Consider the following 23,160-nt stretch of genomic DNA (forward strand, 5'->3'; position numbering starts at 1 on the left):
GCTGTCCCAGACTTAGGTGCTACTTTTAGGTCTAAAATGCTTCGTGAATTACTTTTAGTGAAAAAAATTAGGAGTCCTAAAGTTAGGAGTGACACGCCCATTATTTTTAGGAGTTGCTCCTAAATTCGCCACTTAGGAGCTACTTTTAGCCTTAAAATTCTTTGTGAATACGGCCCCTGATTTCTACAAGCCACATCTTAAGAAACCCATGGCCAACTTTGTGAGAATTCCTTAAGCCAGTCTCACTATCTATCTATGTATGAGGTCACAAAAGCTCGGACAATAGGTGGCTGCTGGAAGGCTACATGGTTAATGTATAATTAAGCATTATGGCAGCCGTGGGTATATCCTTTGCTGAGGCTATTGAATCGTGTTTTCTGTCTCTCATTTTGATTTTTGTTTGTCCATCCTACAGTATATGGCAGTGTTTCTTAACTGAAGGGATTGGGACCAAAGGTGGGTTGCAGAACCACCCTGGGTGGGTCGCGGAGCTTGTGGTTAAAAAAAAAGAATCGCCCATTTAAAATGCTACCTTGATAGACTTTATTTGTATGCCAGACAGTCATTGCCATGACATGGACAATGAAACATTATTTTAGTGGTAAATAGGGAAAAAGGACCCAGAATATTTGAAGTATGGATTCACTTATGTTGAGGACCAAAATGAACAGAAACCCATTGTATGTGGTGTGCAATGAATTGCTGGCACATGAGAGCATGAAAAAATAAGTAAATTAAGTCCGCCACACCAATACCTCCAAATAGAATTTTTACTTTGTAACATTTCAGGTGTTAGCCCTTCATCAGACATGAAAACATAGTGAAACACACCCATACATATACAATTCAGGGGATCACATGACCGCCCTGATTGGTGGTGTTAACAAGCAATAATTGATGACAGCATATACCCTATTACCCTATTACATACAATCCAGAGAATAAACATCTCTAGTCTGATTATTAAAATCTTTTGACTAGCACATCACATGCATAAATTTTAAATCACATGGAAAAATAAATAGCATATTGCAAATACAATTCAGTTGCAGATCAAATCAATCATACATCTTCATATTGCACCCCCGGATATGGCATATTGCACAAAGAATACTGTATAAACGAATCCATGAAAATTAAACCATCAGCATGAAACCATCAAAACTAAAATGCCACATGGAAACAAAGCACCTTACTGCCAAAGACAAACCTGCCAAGTACTTTTGAAAGGTGACACAGGAGTTGGGGACTTCACAAATGTGCATAACACCAGCATGTTCCAGTACAGGGGTGTTGCGACTTAATGACCATGGGAAATTGAGGGTCCCAAAGCCAGACCAGTTAAGAAACGCTGATTTATGGGGCATGATGTACTTTTTTCTCACTATAGGTCCGATGGGTGATACAGGCATTGAGGGTCTTCCAGGATCTCCCGGAGATCAGGGGGCTCCAGGTTTCTCAGGAGCTCCAGGTGCCCCAGGGTCACGCTCGTATGCCACAGGTGCTGTAGTTCACCTCCCAGACACCAGCACACCACATCACAGACATTCTAGATGAGCTGGTCTTTACTGTAGCTGGTCATCCATTCTACAGGTGGTGAAGGCAGCCCAGGGTTTCCTGGTACACCTGGACCCAAAGGAGAGAAAGGGAACCCAGGTCGTCAAGGTTACGGGCCAGAGGGTCAACCTGGAAGCTCCGGCCTCCCTGGTGCACCAGGTCCACCAGGACCACCCGGTAGACATGGTGAGTTGGGGCCCCAGATGGTGCATGGCATGCGTATCGATCTGTGCCTTTAAATTCATCTTCAGCAATCCTACACTGATATTCATTTCGTAATGTTCATATATCTTCATAAATCACGTATCTAGGCAACAGGCATTCTTGTAAATCGTCTCTGATTACTCCTCCTCATATGACCATCCTTTCTTTTTTTTCATTGATTCAAATGTATTGTTTCAATGGACAGGAAACGAAGCAAAACAAGACTGCACAGGCGGTTACTGTTGGACACCACAGCCTGATTATAACAAGGCTTCCTAGAACTAGGTTTATATAAGAAATGGCTGTTCAGATTTCCATAACACAACACAGCAGCAACTACATGAATAAGCAGTCAGTGTGTGTGTGTGTGTGTGTGTGTGTGTTTCTTTCTGTGGGTGGATGGGTTATTGGGGGGGGGGGGGGGGGGGGTTGTCATGTGAACTGGAAAGACAAAGAGACTTGAAGCTCAATTGTGTAAAGCTTAAAAGGTAGTATTGGAATATCTGGGTTTGTCTATATTGTATAAGGAGACACACTTGGGAGCATAGACAAGCAGCTTGAGATTTAACTGACAGTTCTTACTGTTTTTACTTCCTGTGGGTGAAGATCTTTGCATCGTGCCTAAAGATGACATTGGGCCTCAAGACTCAGAAATTGGAAGGTAGCCCAGTAAAGGTGGCAATATTCCTGCCTGACAGGCAATATTCTGTGTACAATACTCAATACGATAAATAACCTTCTCTTCAGCTGAACACAAACTCATGTCTTGTGTTTAGACTAACAGCTGAACATGCTTCAGAGTAGGGAGTAAGAAAGAAATGATCAGATCCTTCTAACTTCTAAAGCATGTGGCTTAACCCATTTAAGCCCAAATTTTTCCCAGACATGCAAATATGCAAATCATGTTCACCCTTAGAAGTAATCAATAATTTTTTTTTTTTTTTTTAAATGTAGAAAAGTAGATGAAAAAGTGAGTTTTATTACCGGTCACAATAAGATAATATGCGTATACTCAATTAAAGGTTGCTCAAATTGCTTTTTCAGGTATTCTGACAGGACTTTTCAAACTGATATGAACACTGAGACCAATGGCAATAATAATTATGAAAAATATGTAAACATTGTTTATTTACCAGGAGCTTCGGCTCGTTAAAATAGAACCCTAAATGTGTATGTCTGTGCGTGCGTGTGTGTCTGCATGTAGTTGTGAGAGTTAGTGTATATGGTCTGTGTGTGTGTATCTGCATGGGGTGTGAGAGTTAGTGTGCATATTGTGTGTGTGTGTGTGTGTGCATATATATATATATATGTGTGTGTAATGTGTGTATATGTGTGTATGTGTATATATATATATATATATATATATATATATATATATATATATATATATATATATATTATATATATATATACATATATATATATATATATATATATATATATATATATATATATATATATATATATATATATATATATATACATGTGTATATATATATATGTGTGTATATATATATATATATATATATATATATACGCGCACAGACCATATACACTAACTCTCACAACTACATGCAGATACGCACGCACAGACATACACATTCAGGGTTCTATTTTAACGAGCCGAAGCTCCTGGTAAATAAACAACACACAGACACAAACACACACACAGACATACACACTCACACACACACAGATATACACACTCACACACATAGATACACACACACAGATATACACACTCAGACACACACACAGACATACACACTCACACATACACACATATGTATGTATGTATGTATGTATGTATGTATGTGTGTGTGTGTGTGTGTGTGTATCTGCAGGTGGGTGTGTGAGAGCAGCAGGCGTGAGTGTATATCTGTGTGTGTGTGTGTGAGTGTGTATATCTGTGTGTGTGAGTGTGTATGTCTGTGTGTGTGTTTGTGTCTGTGTGTGTGTTTGTGTCTGTGTGTGTGTGAGTGTGTATGTCTGAGTGTGTATATCTGTGTATGTGAGTGTATATCTGTGTGTGTGTGTGTGTGTGTATGTGTGTATTTGTGTGTGTATGTGTGTATTTGTGTGTGTGTGTGTATGTGTGAGTGCGTATGTCTGTGTGTATGTGTGTGTGTGAATGTGTATATTTGTGTGTGTGTGAGTGTGTATGTGAGTGTGTGTGTATGTCTGTGTGTGTGTGTGTGTGTGTGTGTGTGTGTATGTCTGTGTGTGTGTGTGTGTGTGTGTGTGTGTGTGTGTGTGTGTGTGTGTGTGTGTGTGTGTGTGTGTGTGTGTGTGTGCGTGCCAAACTATGGCAATATAAAATCTTAAACATCGCGCCCATTGTAACTGCCATCGTTAATGCAGCAGAGAAAGATATGCTTTGGACACTAGTGTGTGTGTGCATGTGTGTGTGTGTGTGAGAATATGTGTGTGTGTGTGTGTGAATGTGTGTGTGTGTGTGTGAGTGTGTGTGTGAATATGTGAATATGTGTATGTGTGTGAGTGTATGTCTGTGTGTGTGTGTGAGTGTGTATATCTGTGTGTATGTGTGTGTAAGTATGTATGTGTGTGTGTATCTGTGTGTGAGTGTGTGTATGTCTATGTATGTGTGTATGTATGAGTATGTGTATATGTGTGTGTTTGTAGGTGTAGAAGTATGTGTGCATCTAGATACAACATTCTATCCCACCGGTCACTATTGTGACCGTTAACATGTTTACTTTAATGATGGGCAAATCATTCTGCAAACACACCAAAGACATTTGAATAATTATAAATGTATATATCATAACTAGACACCTTAGACCATGTGTACAAAAAATATTTGTCCTATGTTTATTTTAACATACTTTAAAAACCTTTTACTTGGGAGCTGTGAGGCCGTCATCCTCTTCTCAAGGTGCAACCAGGAAGTAAACAGCTCTGGTCATGTGACAATTTACTCAAAACATTTGACACTGCACACATTTCATTGAAACACTCTATTGTTTCAATATTTACTGAAAGAGTATTGGGATATTCCCCAGTTACAGTTTTAGAGGCTTATAAGTACATATTTTTTGAAATGGGTTAACATTCAAGTACTTGATGTACTTGACACACCACTGATAAAATGAAAAATAAAATAAACTTGAACTAATCTTTCATAGATTGGTGGAATTATTTTATAAAACTGTGCTGTGAACCAATCTAGAGAGCAGCTAACTGTGACACATCACATAATTATGTGATCTGACTATCCAAATGTTTTATGATTTTATTTTTCTCACAATGTTTTTTTTTTTTCATTAAAATCATTCTATTTCATCCTCTTGTAGCACCCAATGGTCAGTTCCCCAGCGGAATACCTGGGAGGAATGGTCTACCTGGTCGAAGGGGCCAATCTGGTGGCCCTGGATATCCAGGCTCCAAGGGTGAGTTCAGCATGCCTACATGGGCCCTTTACTCTAGAACATTTTTTTTAAAAGATATCTCAGTTGCACAAATGCACACATGTGTTTGTCGTAACCATTATGCATTTTTTCACCCTCCCACAAAGGTGATTTAACTGTACAATGTTTTGACCACTCTAGTCTTCGTCCATAGTGGTCAAAATATTACACAATGAAATCACCCTTGGGAGCAAAAAAGACAATGTGTGGATATTTTCCTTTTCCTTTTATAACGATTATTGTACTGTTGGAATATACAGATGTGCGTGTACTCTGACATAATGTCTATTCGTCTACCCTCCTCAGGTGAAAGTGGAGATTGCGCGTGTCTGGGTGGAGGAACCTCAGGTCTCCAAGGCGCTCAAGGGCCTCCTGGCTCTCCTGGGTATCCTGGTGGGAGTGGTGCAAAAGGAGAGATCGGAGATGCAGGAACACCCGGTGGTCCGGGGGGACTTGGACCTAGTGTATGTGAATCTATCTATCTATCTATCTATCTATCTATCTACTGTATCTATCTATCTGTATGTCTCTCTGTCTGTCTGTTTGTCTATCTATTTATCTATCTATCTATCTGTCTATCTATCTATCTATCTATCTATCTATCTATCTATCTACTGAATCTATCTATCTATGCCTTTAGCATATGATGATTTTATAAAAGGTGTGCCATCCTCTTGCAGGGACGCACGGGAGAGCGAGGTTTCTTTGGTCGGAAGGGAGAAAAAGGCAGCCCGTACTATCCATACGGTATCAGTGGGGAGAAAGGAGACCGTGGAAATCCTGGGCTAGGCGGACCTCCGGGGGCAATGGGAAAACCTGGAAGAGATGGAAACCCAGGGTATCCTGGACTTCCAGGACCTCCTGTGAGTTTTCCAGTCAACAGCTGAAGGGAGCCAGATTAATTAAACTATACATCTTGACCTGGGGACCTAATTGAAATGATGGGCAAAGAACTTAGGTCCTAACCTTAACCTAGGTCTTAGGTTAAGGTTAGGTTAGGACCTAAGAGCTTAGGTCCTAACCTAACCTAAAGTCTTAGGTCCTAACTAAAGCAAATTTGATAGCTAGGCTAAATTAATTGTCAATTGTAATTGTACCATAAGAGGATAAGAGATGATCTGTACACCAGATAGCTCCCATTCATAATCTTTTTTTTGTGTGTGTATTATGTGATATTTCGAGTCGTGCTGCTCTTCCTCAGACTATTGTAATTGTAAAACAAGTGCCTTGCATCATTGTCTTTTCTCCTCTCTCCAAAGGGTGATGCTGGGTATGGTGTGGTTGGAGATAAGGGTTTCCCTGGATACCCTGGGGGGAAAGGACGTCCTGGCCTGCCAGGTGAACCAGGAATAGGCTACCAGGGATCTGCTGGTCCTCCAGGGCCGGCAGGTGATCCTGGTCTCGATGGTTATCCTGGTCCCCCTGGACCACCCGGGCCTCCAGGTAAGTACTTAGAAAACCAGAGATAGGATAAGGAACGTGAAACGAACAGATTTAGTTATACTTTTATTCTTACACTTTGTTTGTGTATATGTGTCAAGCCTACTGTCTTGATCTTGTAGTAAACATTATATGTTCCCTTTTCGCAGGGACTGCAACCTATTACTCAATGGGGCTTGATCACATCATCCAGTTGAAGCTTTCTAAAATCACGCCGAATGGCTTTTGATCAAACCCCATTGAGTAATAGATCTGGTCCCTATTTTGGGAACTAGTGTTACCCAGATGTTATTTATCATGTTCAATTTACTGTGCATTCATGTCAACCTAATAGCTAAATTAGCTAAACCTAAAACCTAATAGCATAATTGTCAAAATAGCAGGACTACAAGGGTAAGGGTATACCTAAGGGTTGTCATTTGATAAGAATCTCTTAAGACCTCTGCTTGCCATATTTCTCCTTTTTCTGATTTTACAATGCATACAATCAATTGCTTGTCTATTACAGCAAATATTCATCAATTGATTTACGCAGATGACAAAACTTTTTGATAACCATGATTGCTAAACTGCTGCTGTGCTTTTTCAAATTGAGGAGAGTTTGACTGCAAAGGAGTTTGACAGCCTAATTGTAGATGAGCATGTTGACCAAGGATCTCGAAGAATGATTCCATTAGATCCCAGATCAAATCCTTTCCAAACTGATGAATGCCAAATAACCAATTACCAGTTATGTTTCTCCTGAGAAATCTGAGATACCAGATTTCTAAACTTGATTGATTCTTGACTCATTCCTTAGTTCCCCTGTATTCCTCTTTGCAGTCAACTCCATCATTATTCTGCAACACAAACACATCAGCAATTTAAGCGCATTAAAAGAGAAAGGCTTGGGGTAGGCGCTTCCAGGCAATGTGCACATATTATTACAGTTTTTCTCAGTCGCTTTGGTGCTTTTCTCACATCACTATTAACGTTTGCACAGCAGTTAGTGCATTTCTCAAAACAATTAGTGCAAACTGCAAAACCTAGTGGATAACCTGCAAAAGCATGTTGCTTGCTCAAAATGGATAGTCCATTCCTCAAAAGCAAGTATTTATATCAATGAAACTGCCAGTGTCATCAAAATGAGAAGTCTTGACACCATTGTTTATGAACAAGATAGTCAAATGGCTCTGTCATGTTTTCATTACGACAGTTTATGCTCTCAGTGTTTTCCCATGCAAAAAAAGGTCAGAACTCGGTGACATTACCTGAAAATGCTCAAGACAGCACTATACACTACTTGTACAGCCATTTGAAAACTACAGTAAAGTTACAAATTGCTGTAGTTAGGGGAGTAAGTGAGTATAAGACACTGAGGGCCAGATGTACGTACATTTGCGAACATAGCGTTATCAGCGCTATGGACACACCGCAGATTGCGAGCGCTGTCAGACCCAAGTTTCCGTCGTATTTATCAATCGTTCAATCCTTAGTGTAAACTGCGCCTTTCTCTGCCCTTCTCCGCCCATAAACGCAATTTACGAACGTCCACAACTGAATGGCAGCGCCTACAAGCGCAGTTGAATGAAGTTAACTGATGACACCATTAAAAAGAATCAAACGTTTAGCGATCATGAAATAATACCATACATGATAAGATGTCAACAAGCAGGGAGATAATGAAGATCAGTAGTTCTACTCAAACTACTTGTGCACGTAGGCTATGGGAGATTGGTCAAATCTAGCAAGTAGGAAAGTTTAAGTGAATGACGTGAAAGTAAGACATGCGAAAGGCCAACGAAAGTTAAGGTTGCTTTTGGTAGTACAAATACTTTCACCACAAAAACTGGTGTTCTAAATAGCGATTCTGTTGTCTTTGAAAGGTTCTCTTATTGACGCATTGAACTGCAATGTGGATTAACACCTGCTTTTACAAGGCGGAAGTATTTAGGCGCAGAATAGATGTGCGCTTTCAGGAGCAGTCTTTGTACATACCGCGGAATACATAACTAGGCGCTCTTTACTCTTCCCCTCCCATCTTTTTACGCTAAACTCCCACTTTCCCCTGGATCCTCCCATGAATGCATATGCATGACATGACAATCGCAATCTGCCACTTTCAGCTCCCGCGACAGGCAGTTTGCGCTTTTACATCATTGCGGCCTGTTTGTACATACCTCGCAATTATTTTACACGCACATTGCGAAACAAATACGCCTGAAATGGGCGCAAAAGCGTTAGTATATCTGGCCCTGAATATGTACGTTTCACAGTTTTACTGTATATGCTCTTTGCAATTCTACAGCATTGTGACAGAATTTGATAACTAGTTCACCAATTTTGTATGTAAATGAAGACTATTAATTTTATTGGGAACAACTATTCAGCATCCATAAGTATAGTTCATTTTGACTGACATGACAAAGCAACTGATACATGTTCAAAAGCATTTGCAATTTGTTTAGAGGAAGGAGAAATTGTTACTATGATGTGCACAAATGACTAAATGTTGGGGAGGTTGAACTAATAGTTATGAGAATTTTCATTCTGATCTGAGAAAAGCACCAAAGCGACTGAGAAAAACTGTAATTTGTACATGTCTAACTGTGCAGTTTGCATTTTCAAGTGTGTTCATTTGTATTGATCTGAGCCCTGATGTACAGTAGTATATACTACTAGGGCCATTGCATTTAGTGGATATGACTATGTTTTAAATGTCAATCTATCCTGACTTGATATGAAGCATGACAGCCAAGCTACACCAGATGAGCAACTGAAGCGGATCGTGCGGGGAGCCCAAAAGCTGCGCAAAAATAGATATGGCGCTGCTCTCATATCTGGTGTAAACAGTTTCATTGCTCAATTGTAGAAGTTTCAGCATGCGTTCCGCTACAGTTGCACGTTCCAGTGTAGCCAGGCAGTGAGTCATCATAATATTCCTAAACAATTTCGCCCCCTCTCTCTCATTTTTGAGAGGGCCTAACCTTGACATACATATTTAGGCATACTGAATTGCTTTTGCTTTAACTGAATGTGCCTGTTTAAATGAACAAGCTGGTATTATCTGAACCTATATTGGTGACTATATCATAATTTTATATTTTGAACAGTGCTTTCCTTAAGCTTGTGCAATAGTTGATTACTGGGTCTATCAAAGGACCCAGTTTTTAACAAATGATTGTATGAGTGGCTGAATGAATGAATGAATGGTTTGACAGATGGATGACCGCTAGTCTTGCAATCTCTCTTACCTGCCTTTGCATGTTGTCTGACTAGGTGACTACAGCTGTGGGCAGGCGGGGCTTAGTGACGCCTCTTTCGAAGAGGGAGGTGAGAAAGCCCAGAGCTGCAGCCAATAGAGACCCAGAAAAAAACCTCGGCCTTTCACTTGGATCAGACACCTCATTTCTGAGGTGTTTTATCCAACGGGCCAATGGTCATTCCACTGTGGGTCTGGCTCTGTTAGCTCCCCATGGAATTTGACATAACTGTGCCGCACTATCTTTTTGGCCAGCCAGAGCTTGTGCATGTGATCAGCCTTGCTATGCTGGCTGCTGCAATGGAGGGTGGGGCGGAGGGGTTGGGGGTGGGCAAGGTGGGCACTAGACCTACCATACAGTGAATCAAGCAGGAAATTAACTGTTGGTCTCAGTTAGTCACCAAGAAACTAATACCACACTGATCATAACTACTGACTAAACTTATGAACTGACCCATGAGTTCAATTACTTTAACCACTGAAGTATACTGTACTAAACACTTCATAGTTTACACTTCACACATCAAGGTAAAATAACCAACTATACCAAACAACTATCATTACTATGAGTCACAACATTGACTAATGTATATAGAGCAGGAGGTGAGCATATTTTATTAGCTTCTTAGTGTTTTATAGTGAGTTAGTTGAGATTAGTAAATTGTAGTACATTAAAAAGATTTCAAAATTACTTATAAGAGGTTTTATCCAGCTTAGGTCAAAGTTGTGAAACTAGGCTTATTTAGGAAAACATTTTTGTATTAGCTTAGCGTCAGTTTAAGCCATTTTGATCTTTTAGGTTATTGTAGGCCAAGAACAATGTTTTCAAGAGACTAACTGTTTTATGGGTTCTGGTAGGAACGACACTTCCATGCAGAATTCCTGGAGAAACTGGACCACCAGGTTTTCCTGGTCGACCTGGTGTTCCAGGTCTGTTGTATTCTTTATACATATTTATATATAGATTGTTCCAAGGATATTGTTCCAGGAATCTTTAGGACTCTTTCCACTATAATTGTGTGTCGTGTATTTGTGTGTGTGTGTCAAAGGTACCAAAGGTGAATCAGGTCGCCCTGGACCCAATGGACGGCCTGGTTTTGATGGGGCTAAGGGTGAGCGAGGTGACCCAGGTTATGGTGGTCAGGCAGGGCCCCAAGGTATATCCACGTCTGTTCTCTACATCTCTATATGTCTGGAGCATGTCACCATTGAGCGTGTCCCCATTGACAATGAAAATAACCATTCGTCAAAATTCGTCTTGATGTCAATCAGGCTTTCCTGGGCCCAGAGGAGACCCAGGAGCACCAGGTATCCCAGGTACAGGCTACCCAGGAGCCCAAGGGAAGAATGGTCTCCCTGGCTTACCCGGAGCCAAAGGACAGCCTGGTGAAGTGTATGGAGCCACTACTGGAGCTCCCGGTCAGAATGGACTTCCTGGGCCACCTGGAGACAAGGGGTTGCCCGGAAACAGTGGACTACCCGGAGCGCCAGGTGAGTTCACCTTTTCTACCCTAACATCAATATCATTCTATTCCATATTTCCCCCAACCACTCATTTGTATGCTGCTGAAGTTACCTGTGGAGTTGGAGAATATTTGAGGTGCAGTGACGACATGGAACCTCTCAAGCATTGGTTCTCCATGTTTATAATTGTCCACTCTGCTGCCACAGGTGAGGATGGAGTTCCCGGTATACCAGGGCCAAAGGGTGAACGTGGTCTGGATGGCTACCCAGGTTCTGTAGGCCCTCCTGGCCCACCAGGTGAGATCCCAGCATCAGGTTTCAGTGGACCCCAAGGACCTCCAGGAGCCAAAGGATTGCCTGGATCTCCAGGTGAGAGCACTATCTGTTTATCTGCCCCATCTGTATTGTTAAATACAAATGTATCCATATGTTGGTCATCTAACTGCATAGGAAACTATCATGTTGAATTTACAGTTGTAAGCTTTTTTTTTTTTTTTGATGCTCCCTATTCACCTGTATGTCTGTGGAACAATGTAATGTATTGCGTAATGTCATAATGTCTCTGTTGCATTTTCGTGCTTACCTAGAATAGTTGTGTGAAAAGGTAGGTACTCTATGAGAAACAAATACAAGGTCTGTAGTACAGAATTCATAGTAGGTGTCACAAACAGAAAAAAACATGTCTATTTTACGTTACTGTTATGCAGTCATATTTACTCATACTGTTAACAGCAAGGTCTGTGTAAAGACTGCGGACACCTCTACCATAGTGGTCTGCTAAGTCATGCTTGTTGGTGTCCACATACTGTCCATTGTCTTTGGCACAATCTCCTTGAGCATCTCAGTGGCTGGTTACAGTATTGCTGATCATCACCAATGAATTTCTTTTTCATTCCTCTCCTCCTGACTCCTTTCACCTCCTTCCTTTCACTCCTCCTCCTCCTCCTCCTCAATCTCCTCCACCATCACCATCTTCACCCCTCCATCCCTCCATTCATGGTGTCATTCTCTGTTCTTGGTGTTGGGTCACTTCCTAGGCTGTCAAGGTGAGAATGTGTTGCAAAAACATCCCTCCGATGTCTCTCTCTCCACCAGCTCATAACTACCCCCCCCCCCCCCCAAAAAAAAAACTGTCCTAGAGTCAATGCAATTCTTCTAACCTTCCCGGCAACATCTATCATCCTGTTGGAAGTCTACAATAACCTCTTACAGTAATCTCTAACATACATATTGTCATATGTAGTGGAGTACATTAGTATTTGTACATATGAAGTGCATTAATATTTGTACAAAGGGACTAGATGACCAGTGTTTAATTCTCTCTTCTTAAATATTGTAATGTAAACTTTTTGGGGTATGGGATTCAATAGTATAAGAAAACTTTTAAAAATTCATCCAGACGAGTTGATCACAGTGTCTATACGGCCATCTGGTCCCTGAATGACCCTTGATAGTCACTGTATTGATGTTAAAGCTGAAGATGCTAATGCATATGTGCACATTATTGTGTTTATATTTGTTTTGTTTTATATGTTTACATTTACTATTCTAATATGAGTGACAGATGAACAGGTAAACAGACCAGCTGTACAGTTTACATCAGTGCAAATAACATTACTGCTAGAGTTGGAGCCATACTAACCTGACCATTGACAGCTTCTATAACAACACTGTGCTTGTGTGCCTACCTTCTTAACCCTCTCAGTCACCCTTAAAGCAGGCTACAGTTCAGCATCCCCATATGCTACACAGCCTGGTACTTCAGTCTCTGACTGGTTGACCAACTGCACTCTGGAATTGCACTTGAAATATGCATAATTACTTAAACCTGAAAGTAATATAGCAAAGATGTTCTGTTTCTAAATTTACGCAAACTCACCCTTCAACCGGTGTCATAGTAACCATGGCATTGAATGTAGAACTCAAGCTAGTGCTAACTAAGAGCAAATTCCATCCTCGTAACTTTAGGCAAATTGTATTGTTTATTGATGTGCTATTGCTCCTTCCTTTACCCCTGGGCATTTGGGTATTTTCTAGACTGTTTTCAGTGCAATTTCAGTTCATCTGATGTGTGAATTAAGCGTTGTAACTTGATGAAAGCCTAGACATTGTCAACTTTATAAAATACATTCCAGACATTTGTGGATGTATAACGGTTCAAATCAGGGTTGGGTTTCCAAAAAATATGGTAGTATAAACAAAGTCCTTTTAGGCAAGTCCCCCAACTCGGCGGCCATCTTTGGGCACTTATCAGGCAGCTATTTTCTGATTCAAGTGAATGGGGAGGCATACAGAAAGGGGCAGGATATATAGACTACTGCCATATTGGCATTATGAACTAACCCCATGCATTTCTATGGATGATTCTTTGAGTGCTGTGTCTCCTCATTAGAAAGTCTCTGGTATAAAGCCCTGTTCACACTTAGCATTAGCATCTTGGGTAATTCGAATACAAGTGGACAGCTGTAAGTCCAGGTGTAAATGCATCCAATACGTAGTGAGGACACAATTGCGAGCCAATCACTCAGACCACATTCAGTGGCTGCATTCTTTCAACACTGTGTATGCAAAATATGTCCAGGGCCACTGTCAACTGTCCCCTACATATAAGTGGAACTATGTGCTCCCATGGTGTTGTATGAAGAAAATACTTTTTTAATTTTTTTTTTAGAAATTTCCAAAAAGCCCATAGAGACATATTATGAGTGCATGAAACATCTGGAGCAATTTGGTTGGTCTGGAACATGCGTATGAATAGATCCTGTCTGTACTCTTTTGATTTCACCCTCTTCTGTTTTTGGGGCAAGAATGAAATCAAGTAAACATTTACAAGAGACCCTACTTACACACAGAATTACATGTTTATATTTCCTATTAATCGTATTCACTTACTTTTTTATTGTTGAGGAACATTATTTGGAAACCCACCCCAGATCATATAGTAATTGCTTTTCTATTATTCGTTACATTATCAAACATTTCCATAATTACATCATAATTTTTATGCATTACTGAGAGGTTTTACCGCAATACCTGTGTGGTTAGACATACATGGTCACTGTGTGGTGATAAACCAGCCAGCATGGCACGGACTATCCTAGAAAAGTGTTTATGTAACCTTCTATAAAAACAATATCCTGGTGTCTACAGGGTTCCCTGGACCAAAAGGTGAACCTGGACTACCTGGAGCTCCTGCAACAGGTGGCAGGAAAGGTACACCTGGCCTGCCAGGTATTGATGGATCACCTGGACTCAGAGGCCCCGCTGGACCCCCAGGACCCCCAACACGTGAAGGCATCCCTGGAAGACCTGGAGGAAAGGGTATGTACATAGTTTTAAAACTTCTATCTAAGTCCTTTGGTAGTTTATGGTGAGGTTGAGACTTCATAGCTTGCAACCGCTTGAGTGGAACTCTGACTGCAAAGCCTCTAATGTATTTATGACCTCTGTCAGGTGAAAAAGGTTCACCTGGATTGATTGGTTTCCCTGGAAGACCCGGAACCCCGGGAACGCCAGGACGCAACGGTGAAAAGGGACTTCCTGGCATCCCTGGAGTTGATGGCTCATCTGGAGCACCTGGAAGTCCTGGATTCAAGGGTAAGATTAATTCATATTTTTTTTTACCAGTCTGAAGAATCATCTTTAGATAGCAATGAGGTATTCCTAAGGTCCTTTTTGTTAAATATATTACCTATATTACTACCTACCTTACCTAAGCTTATGCACTTGGTGTGTGAATCTTTGAATGCAAGGACTTTACTAGATAGTACCTTTTTATGAAAAGGAGCTTTTGAATGCAACGTACTTGCTTCATATTTTCTTGTTATATATGTTGGTTTCAGGAGACAGAGGACTTCCTGGAATTCCTGGACCTCCATCTACTCCTAGAGTTGGAAATTTAGAGAGTGGGGATCGGGGTGACCCTGGTGCCCCAGGACTCCCAGGATTCCCTGGACCTAGAGGTGATAATATAATTAACACACATAAACACATGGACACTTAAAAAAAAAGGTGTTTAAATTTTCATCAGTATGTGATTCCATAAAGAGTTGTGGCTTTATGCTAAACCTTTGTTTGCATCAAGTGAAAGGTTTTTGCATTGCAAATGGTTCTTCAGAAAGACTATTTTCATACTGTTTCTTAAATAGTTCTTCAAGAACTATCGCCTAGAGGGTTCTTTTAAGCACTACGTAATGGATAATGTATAGAACGCCAGTCATTATTGCCCGCTTATTATACGGCTACTTGCCAAAACGAAAAAATAAACTCCATGATATGTCTCTTTTAGGCCTTTATTTGTTTATTTGTTACCATTACCATTTGTTACCATTTCGTATCTGTTACCATTTGTTACCATTTCATTACATTTATTTGTTACCATTTCGTTGTGGCTTTTGCTGAGAAACAAATAGTTTGCAACACACACTGAACTTGAATCAAACGTTCTTTAGAACACAGCTGATCAACCGTCTGCCTTGACTTTTGAATGAAAATCCGTTGCCATTGACAGCGGTCATTATTTCAGAGGTCCTTAGAAATAATGACCAGTAGAACTTTGGGAAATCCCATTCAAGTCAATGGAGCGTTCTACTTGCATTGTGAAGAGCCGTATAATAATGTAACTTTTAGGACTGTTGGAAAACCATTCCCAGTGTCTAACATAAGGTGGTTGAGAGGACGCAAGAGATTGAAATGCTGTCATTTCTACTGGTATTTAACCAATGTCAACTGTCAACAGGTGACAAGGGATTCCCAGGGCTGCCTGGTCGTCAGGGATTACCTGGATTACCTGGTTTTGCTGATCAAGCTAAAGGAGCTCCTGGACAACCTGGTATTCCTGGTACCCCTGGATCTCCTGGTTATCCAGGACCTAAAGGTTCTCCTGGAATCCCAGGTTTCCCTGGTACAACCGGTGCCAGGGTAATCACAAGGCTAAATTCGTATTGCCCAGATGTCTTATAAAAGCTACTTATATGGAAATGTTTAGGCAGTGATATTATACCGATTTTTTCTAATGGATATACAATTTAATGAACTATGTGTCTTTTTAGGGTGATGATGGACAGTCTGGTTTACCTGGTAACCCAGGAGGTCCTGGACAGCCTGGTGCTAAAGGTGAACATGCCAACAACTGTATTTATTGTGTCATGTATTAAAATATTTACTGTCTAGTAGTTAAGCGTGTCAGCATGCAACATATTATTGGTACTTGTTTTGAGTCCATGCAATATAAGTTTGGCAAATATAAGAATGACTTAATTGTTACTCTGTTTAGACCTTCTATCTACATTAAAAGGACAAATTCTAAAAACACTACTTATCAATTATAATATCTGAGGTGGATAAATTTAAAAAACAGAGAGCTTCAGATACTATAACTTATAAGTATCATCAACCGCATGTCAGTGTTCCAGAAACCACCAACAAACACTTCTATGATGTTTTAATGTTCTAGTGTGGACGCAAAACTTCTAAAAAACGATACGAAAACGATCATGTTGATGGAGATCTTTTCACCTCAAATATGCATATCTCTATTCAGCTATTCTATCGGCTTATTGTAGACATATCCATAGTTGCTGATAGTTACTATACATACATACGATACATTCTGCAGGTGAAAGAGGTGAATCCTTTGGTTACCCTGGAGGTCCTGGTGGTAAAGGTGCTCCGGGAGTCTCTGGATATTCAGGTGAGCCTCGTCCTAAAACATTTCTATCACCAAGTTCCTATTCCTAAAATAAGTCCTTTATAAATGCAGTTACTCTGTAAATCATCAAAAAAGTAAAAGGCACAATTTTAATTGTTGTGTTCGAACATGACTATAGTATTATCACAAGCTGATAGACATTTATGTTGACCGTTTTTCACTGTCCCTAAGCTTGCTCTAAATTACTTTAATGCCTCTCCATGATCAGGTGGACCAGGGGGGCCTGGTTTAGTAGGTGACCCTGGTGCGCCAGGGGGACCCGGGTATCCTGGGCCAAAGGGTGCTGCAGGAGAACCAGGAAGACCAGGCCTAACGGGTAAGTGATACTGGAGATTGTGGGATCGTTTTTATGTTTTCATTGCATGAAAAGTTTACTATAACTTATATATGTAGTGAAATCTGGTTACCATCCTTTAACTTAGGAATGTTAAGATATCCCGTGTGTCATCCAAAGCCTCCCTCTGTGGAAATTTCCAGAGTGAAAAGACTGTTTGCTGTAGGGTGTCTGATTGTCTTCACCCCAAGGACACAAACATAGCCTAGGCCATTAGCAGGTTTTGTGACATCCTTATCTCTTAATACTAACTGGATGGATGGATCATTGTTGGGGGGGAAATTGCTTGTTATTTTCCATGTGTGTGTGTGTTAAGGGTATAAGAACTGGCTTCACCCAAAGATGTGTGGGATTGTTACTTGACATTTGCTGTGGGTAGTGTCCCAGTATTGTGAATAAAGCTGCAGTCTCACACCGGTTGCCTTAATTTTGACCACAAGATCAAATGAGCCTGCTCAGTAAAGACTTAAAGTTTCCCCTTTGTGTGTTTCAGCTAGGTCATTGCCTAGTATACACTTCACACTTATAATTTCACCTGTGTATGGGTACTTATGGCATGTTTGTTTTGTATTAGGCACCCCAGGATATCCAGGTGCAAAAGGCCTGTCAGGGTACCCTGGACAGAAGGGATTGGCTGGTGAATCAGGTGGACCAGGAACACCAGGAACACCAGGAAATAAAGGTATTGAGCTGTGATCCATTTTATGTGGTTATCTATCTGTCTATCTATCTATCTATCTATGTATCTATCTATGTATGTATGTATGTATCTATCTATCTATCTATCTATCTATCTATCTATCTATCTATCTATCCTTCCATCTATCAAACCATACATCCATCCACTTTCTCATTGCAGGCTTACCCGGCGCACCAGGTTTGCATGGACTTAACGGACTTCCAGGGGCTAAGGGAATACCAGGCGTTCCAGGTAAGGGAGTATCTATTCCGTTGTAAGTTTTTGAATTTGAATGAAGGCATTTGATATCCAACCAATGGGGTTGTCTATTCCAATGCTAGGTGGCGGCGGCCCTGGGAGACCTGGGCCTTCTGGTGTTAATGGACTGAAAGGAGAGAGAGGATCATCTGCTTCCGGTGGACCAGGCCTGCCAGGTGGAAAAGGAGAGAGGGGAGACTCAGGTGAGGAACCAGAGGCTTTAACAGGTTCCAGCTGGCAGTTGATGGTAGTTGGCATGGGAAGTGATTCAGATTCAACTCAATATTTTTATTATTTTTATTTTTAAGTTATTTTAGTTTCAGTGTAATTTTTTTGCTGTGGCAGACAATTTAGCCTTCTGCTCAGCTCACTTTTCCTTTTGATATATACAAAATCAGGATTACATTTCATTTACTCACTTATTATCCTGTTCTTTAGGTCGACCTGGATCGCCGGGCTTCCCTGGTGCCCCTGGCCCTCGTGGTGAAAGTGGGATCTCAAACGTTCCTGGCCCAGTGGGAGACCCTGGCCTGCCCGGACTGGATGGAGAAAGAGGTATAACATGAATCTATACATTTAGAGTAATTTCCTGTATATTAGCCGCATTGTGTATAAACCACAGGCCAGTGTTTTATGCTAATTAAAAAAAATTAAAAAAACATGTATTAACCGCACCCGTGCATTAACTGGATTGCCCAACAGCCCAATGAATCAGAATCAGATTCTGCTTTATTCATAAAGTGGAATGAAGAAAATAAATGCATTCCCGTGTATAGCCTGCCCCCGTGTATTATTTTGTTTTAAAAATCAATGTATAAACCTTGGTTAATAGTCGGGAAATTATGGCAGTCATTAGCTGAAGCTTTTAGGGCGATTCCATGGAAAATTATGTTTTTTGTAACATCCATAACGCCAATAAAATGTGATGGTATGGTATGATGTGAATGATTTCTTTTTGGCCGAAGAATGTACATGAAAAAGAAATGCAAAAAAAAATGAATGTTATCATTCACATCATACAAATGCCAAGGCATTTTACTGGCGTTATGGATATGACAAAAAGTCAATTTTCCGTGGAATTGCCCTTTATCAAAAGCGGCCTACAAAAGAGGGAACAATCAAGCTACAGTGCTACAAGGACATTTTAGTGCAGCAATAAGTACTATACACTAAGGGCCCTATTGTGCACATGGCACAACGTGGCGCAAAGCACAACGCATGTCTTATTCATATCGTACGACCAGTCAGTGATGAATTTTTCGCCATGCACTCCACATTTATTAAACCTTGCGCCCAGATGTGTGGCAGTTAATGACATAAGGTGTTGCCTGGCGCATATTCCAAAAATCACTATATTGTTCACCTTCTAAAAATCATTACGCCACTGACCAAGAAAAACCTGGTCTATAGTGAAAGCTGAATGAAGGCATTTGAAGATGCACTGTCACAAGATATACTGTAAGCAGCCCTTCGAGTGTAACCCTTTATCAGTCATTAGTGAAAGTAAATACCAGTAACTGTGTTTGCTGTTGCTATGAGACCACAGTGAAGTTAGTTTCACTATGCCTATGGGTTCAATTAATAGGCGAGTGCAGAATGCATCTAGGCTAGGCTATACTCTGCTAGTCACACACAGGTTTTAGTAAAGTAACTAGCCTAGCATACTAGTGGAATTCGGTTGGCAGATTCCTTTAGATGCCTTGACTGTCAAAATACCGACTGCCTGTTTGATGTTGCGCTGCTGGCTCTTAAAGGGAATAACAGATGTCATTCTCATTGGTTTAAAGGATGTTACACCCAAAACACCCGCTCCGCTTTAACCCTCTCTGCCCACACCTTTATGGGTTAAGCATGCCCAGTTGTAATGAGTGCTGGAGAGAAGGTGGATTTTTGAAGATATAAAGTGACGCTCCTGCTCTAGTAGGAACTGGTAGAACCTCTTATACAGCCACACCAACACTGACCCTCCTATTCAGTTGCTTCACAGAAAACTAAAGGCTGATCTCCGAACAATTCAACCTGTGGTAACTGTAGCTGAGTGTGTCCGTGATGTAGGAGTACAGCTTTATTGTATGACAAAGCAACATGAATAATTCAGTTCAGTTGAGCAAGGTTGAAATTACATGCGGGAGCTGGGCTGACCTGTATTGTTAAATCTAGTCATCCTTATTTGATTACCCATATGAAAGCCAAAGAGACCGTTAGGATAGAGGAGGCTAGAGAAGAATAGACTGAGAAGAAGAACAGTATAAAAAGATCTTAAGTTGAACTTAAATTGGACTCGGGCTGAGACAAGAGGAGGGTTATATTTCGCAGCTGAGAGCTGATAGGATAAGGTAAGAGCTGATTTATTTCTAGTGAGACAAAAACAAAAGACACTTTGACACAAGAAATTCCTTTGGGTAGATAAATGAAAGAAAAACTTCTCCAAATAAGTAAAAAAAGAGTGACTTTGGACTTGAGAACTCTGCTAGTGATGGCACTCATTAGTGTATGTAGAGGTAAATAGGCTTAACTCAATAATACATCGTAAGAGTGGTAATTGCATTGTGTAAGTAAAGAACACTCGTTGAAACAGTTTCCAGTGTATTTGAACTCATTCCCTGATGATGGAGCATGCTGCTTTTTCACTCTCGTCCACAACTCCACACCTCTGCCCCAGTTATTTTGTAGATCCCATAAAAAACATTATAACTCGAAAGATGGAAAGCATCTGTAATTGTGTAAACTTTAACCACTCCCAACTCTCCATCTCTTAGTTGCCCTGTAATGGTGTAAACTTTGACCACCCCAAACTCTCCATCTCTTAGTTGCCCTGAAATAGTGTAAACTTTGACCACCCCAAACTCTCCATCTCTTAGTTGCCCTGAAATGGTGTACACTTTAACCACCCCCAACTCTCCGTCTCTCAGGTGCCCCAGGTCTTGTTGGTGCCCCTGGACCTGCAGGCCCAGCCACAACACAAGGAGATAGAGGAGACTCAGGCTTCCCTGGACTACCTGGTGGTCCAGGACAGAAAGGGGAACCTGGTTTCCCTGGAGCAGCAGGAACACCTGGCAGCCCTGGATTCAAAGGTGCTCAGATTTCCAATTACTTTTACCTTATGCAATTTAAAAACCATTCAGTAACTCATTCAGTTTCACTTATTGGTTAATTAACTGCAAATTATAGCACTATGAATTGTCTTATATGTCTAATCTATGTTTTTCTTTACAACCTTCTGTATAGGAGAGAGAGGTGAAACTGGCTACAGAGGACTGGGGGGACCACCTGGTTTCCAAGGAGATCCTGGATATTATGGAGAAAAAGGTTTTCCCGGGACACCTGGTGAGGATGGACTGTTTTTCCTAAGTATTTTTTAAGATAATTGTTAAATTGGAGATACAAAGGTAAAGATAAATATAACAAATGTCCTGCTGTCATGTTATGACCTATCCTTTTTCAGGTATCTTTTATGTTAATTGCCTCATGTGTAGTTTAAAAACTGTGTGTGTGTGTGTAGTGGATGTGTGCAGGTGTCTTTTTATGTATGTGTTCAAATGAGGAATATATTAACCATAAAAGCCCAATTTGATACCCTTTATTTTTCCTTTAAGGAGAAATAGCACTGTGTCATTTATAGCAGGACATGGGAATACCCAACCATACGGCAATAATAGGCTACAATATATCTGCAGGAAGCTGGTCCAAGATATTAAAGATGTGTGCTGCGTATGGATTAAATTTCACAAAATGTGGCACATGTCCATGACATCATTGACATCATTCACAAGGTGGTACTCCACCACAAATGAGATGTAATGAGCTACAGCGTGATGGGCCTCCTAGAGACCAACTTACCATTAAATTGTGTTATACCCATCAAAGCAACAGTTGTTAAGTTATTCTGGGGGCAACACAGGAGGCCCAAAACACTTATTTTCCTTATCAGCCATGTGATGCTACAAGCACAACAAATTCCATGTGCGACAGTTGTCCAGTCAAAGAATTGTCAACCAAAGATCAGTGTGCAGGAGCCAGACAAGTCAATTGGCAACAACTTAATGGCAAATCAGCTTGAATTTCATTCTTCATTCTTTCTGTTAGGTGCACCTGGTCGTAAGGGAGCTCCAGGAGTGGTCATGCCCCCTCGTAATTATACACCGGGGGTCTTTGGAGAACCTGGTTTTCCTGGTCCTATTGGTCTCAATGGTCTAAGTGGAAATTCAGGACAGCCTGGTCTGCCAGGGCGTCAAGGTTGGTGCTGTTTCTGCATATTGTCACACAGACACAGAGCTCTATGCAGAGTGTTATATGAATAGATAGATAGATATGAATCAATTTTATGTAAATTCAAAGTTATTGTTGTTGTTGCAAGATCTGTTCATCACAGCTACTACAGTACCAACTAAATATTAAAATGACACTATATTATATTTTGCATATTCAGGTCCAAAAGGTAAACCTGGAAATGTAGGGAGACTTGGCCGTGCTGGTGCAGAAGGTCCCTCGGGTTCATTGGGAGATTCTGGACCACCAGGATTTCAGGGACCTACTGGAGAGCCTGGTGAGTCCCACCTTGGAGTGTATCAACACAGAAATCATACATTATTCAGAAGAACAGATGTCAAGATCTTCCTTCCTTCTTTCCCTTTGCAGGTCCTCCTGGTAAACAAGGACTGCCCGGACCTCCTGGTTACGCTGCACGCAGCAGCAGTATTGGCTACACACTTGTGAAGCACAGTCAGTCCAGCCAGGTACCGATGTGCCCTCAGGGCATGGCCAGGTTATGGGAAGGTTACAGTATGCTGTATGTTGAAGGCCAGGAAAAGGCTCACAACCAAGATCTGGGTAAGACAAATCTGA

General features: G+C 40.9%; 1 protein-coding gene across 4 annotated transcripts in view; it reads left to right on the forward strand.

Moving 5' to 3' along the window:
* col4a6 (collagen, type IV, alpha 6) overlaps window positions 1-23,160 on the forward strand; it is a 100,540-nt gene that overhangs the window by 74,830 nt on the left and 2,550 nt on the right. For 2 of the 4 annotated variants that reach the window (XM_042070165.1, XM_042070169.1), the window contains 28 exons: window positions 1,391-1,501; window positions 1,594-1,743; window positions 5,076-5,171; window positions 5,496-5,653; window positions 5,870-6,052; window positions 6,449-6,632; window positions 9,888-9,941; window positions 10,729-10,800; window positions 10,920-11,027; window positions 11,143-11,361; window positions 11,542-11,703; window positions 12,372-12,380; window positions 14,485-14,655; window positions 14,788-14,931; window positions 15,177-15,296; window positions 16,073-16,254; window positions 16,386-16,449; window positions 16,952-17,026; window positions 17,253-17,360; window positions 17,953-18,060; window positions 18,238-18,309; window positions 18,399-18,518; window positions 18,754-18,870; window positions 21,228-21,389; window positions 21,544-21,642; window positions 22,402-22,551; window positions 22,745-22,861; window positions 22,954-23,145. In XM_042070165.1, the coding sequence (XP_041926099.1) occupies window positions 1,391-1,501; window positions 1,594-1,743; window positions 5,076-5,171; window positions 5,496-5,653; window positions 5,870-6,052; window positions 6,449-6,632; window positions 9,888-9,941; window positions 10,729-10,800; window positions 10,920-11,027; window positions 11,143-11,361; window positions 11,542-11,703; window positions 12,372-12,380; window positions 14,485-14,655; window positions 14,788-14,931; window positions 15,177-15,296; window positions 16,073-16,254; window positions 16,386-16,449; window positions 16,952-17,026; window positions 17,253-17,360; window positions 17,953-18,060; window positions 18,238-18,309; window positions 18,399-18,518; window positions 18,754-18,870; window positions 21,228-21,389; window positions 21,544-21,642; window positions 22,402-22,551; window positions 22,745-22,861; window positions 22,954-23,145 (3,507 nt within the window). The remainder of the gene's footprint in view (window positions 1-1,390; window positions 1,502-1,593; window positions 1,744-5,075; window positions 5,172-5,495; window positions 5,654-5,869; window positions 6,053-6,448; window positions 6,633-9,887; window positions 9,942-10,728; window positions 10,801-10,919; window positions 11,028-11,142; window positions 11,362-11,541; window positions 11,704-12,371; window positions 12,381-14,484; window positions 14,656-14,787; window positions 14,932-15,176; window positions 15,297-16,072; window positions 16,255-16,385; window positions 16,450-16,951; window positions 17,027-17,252; window positions 17,361-17,952; window positions 18,061-18,237; window positions 18,310-18,398; window positions 18,519-18,753; window positions 18,871-21,227; window positions 21,390-21,543; window positions 21,643-22,401; window positions 22,552-22,744; window positions 22,862-22,953; window positions 23,146-23,160) is intronic. The other 2 variants (XM_042070166.1, XM_042070168.1) reach the window with 2 other exon arrangements.

This window comes from Alosa sapidissima, chromosome 18, assembly GCF_018492685.1.
Source record: "Alosa sapidissima isolate fAloSap1 chromosome 18, fAloSap1.pri, whole genome shotgun sequence".
Taxonomy (NCBI): domain Eukaryota; kingdom Metazoa; phylum Chordata; class Actinopteri; order Clupeiformes; family Clupeidae; genus Alosa; species Alosa sapidissima.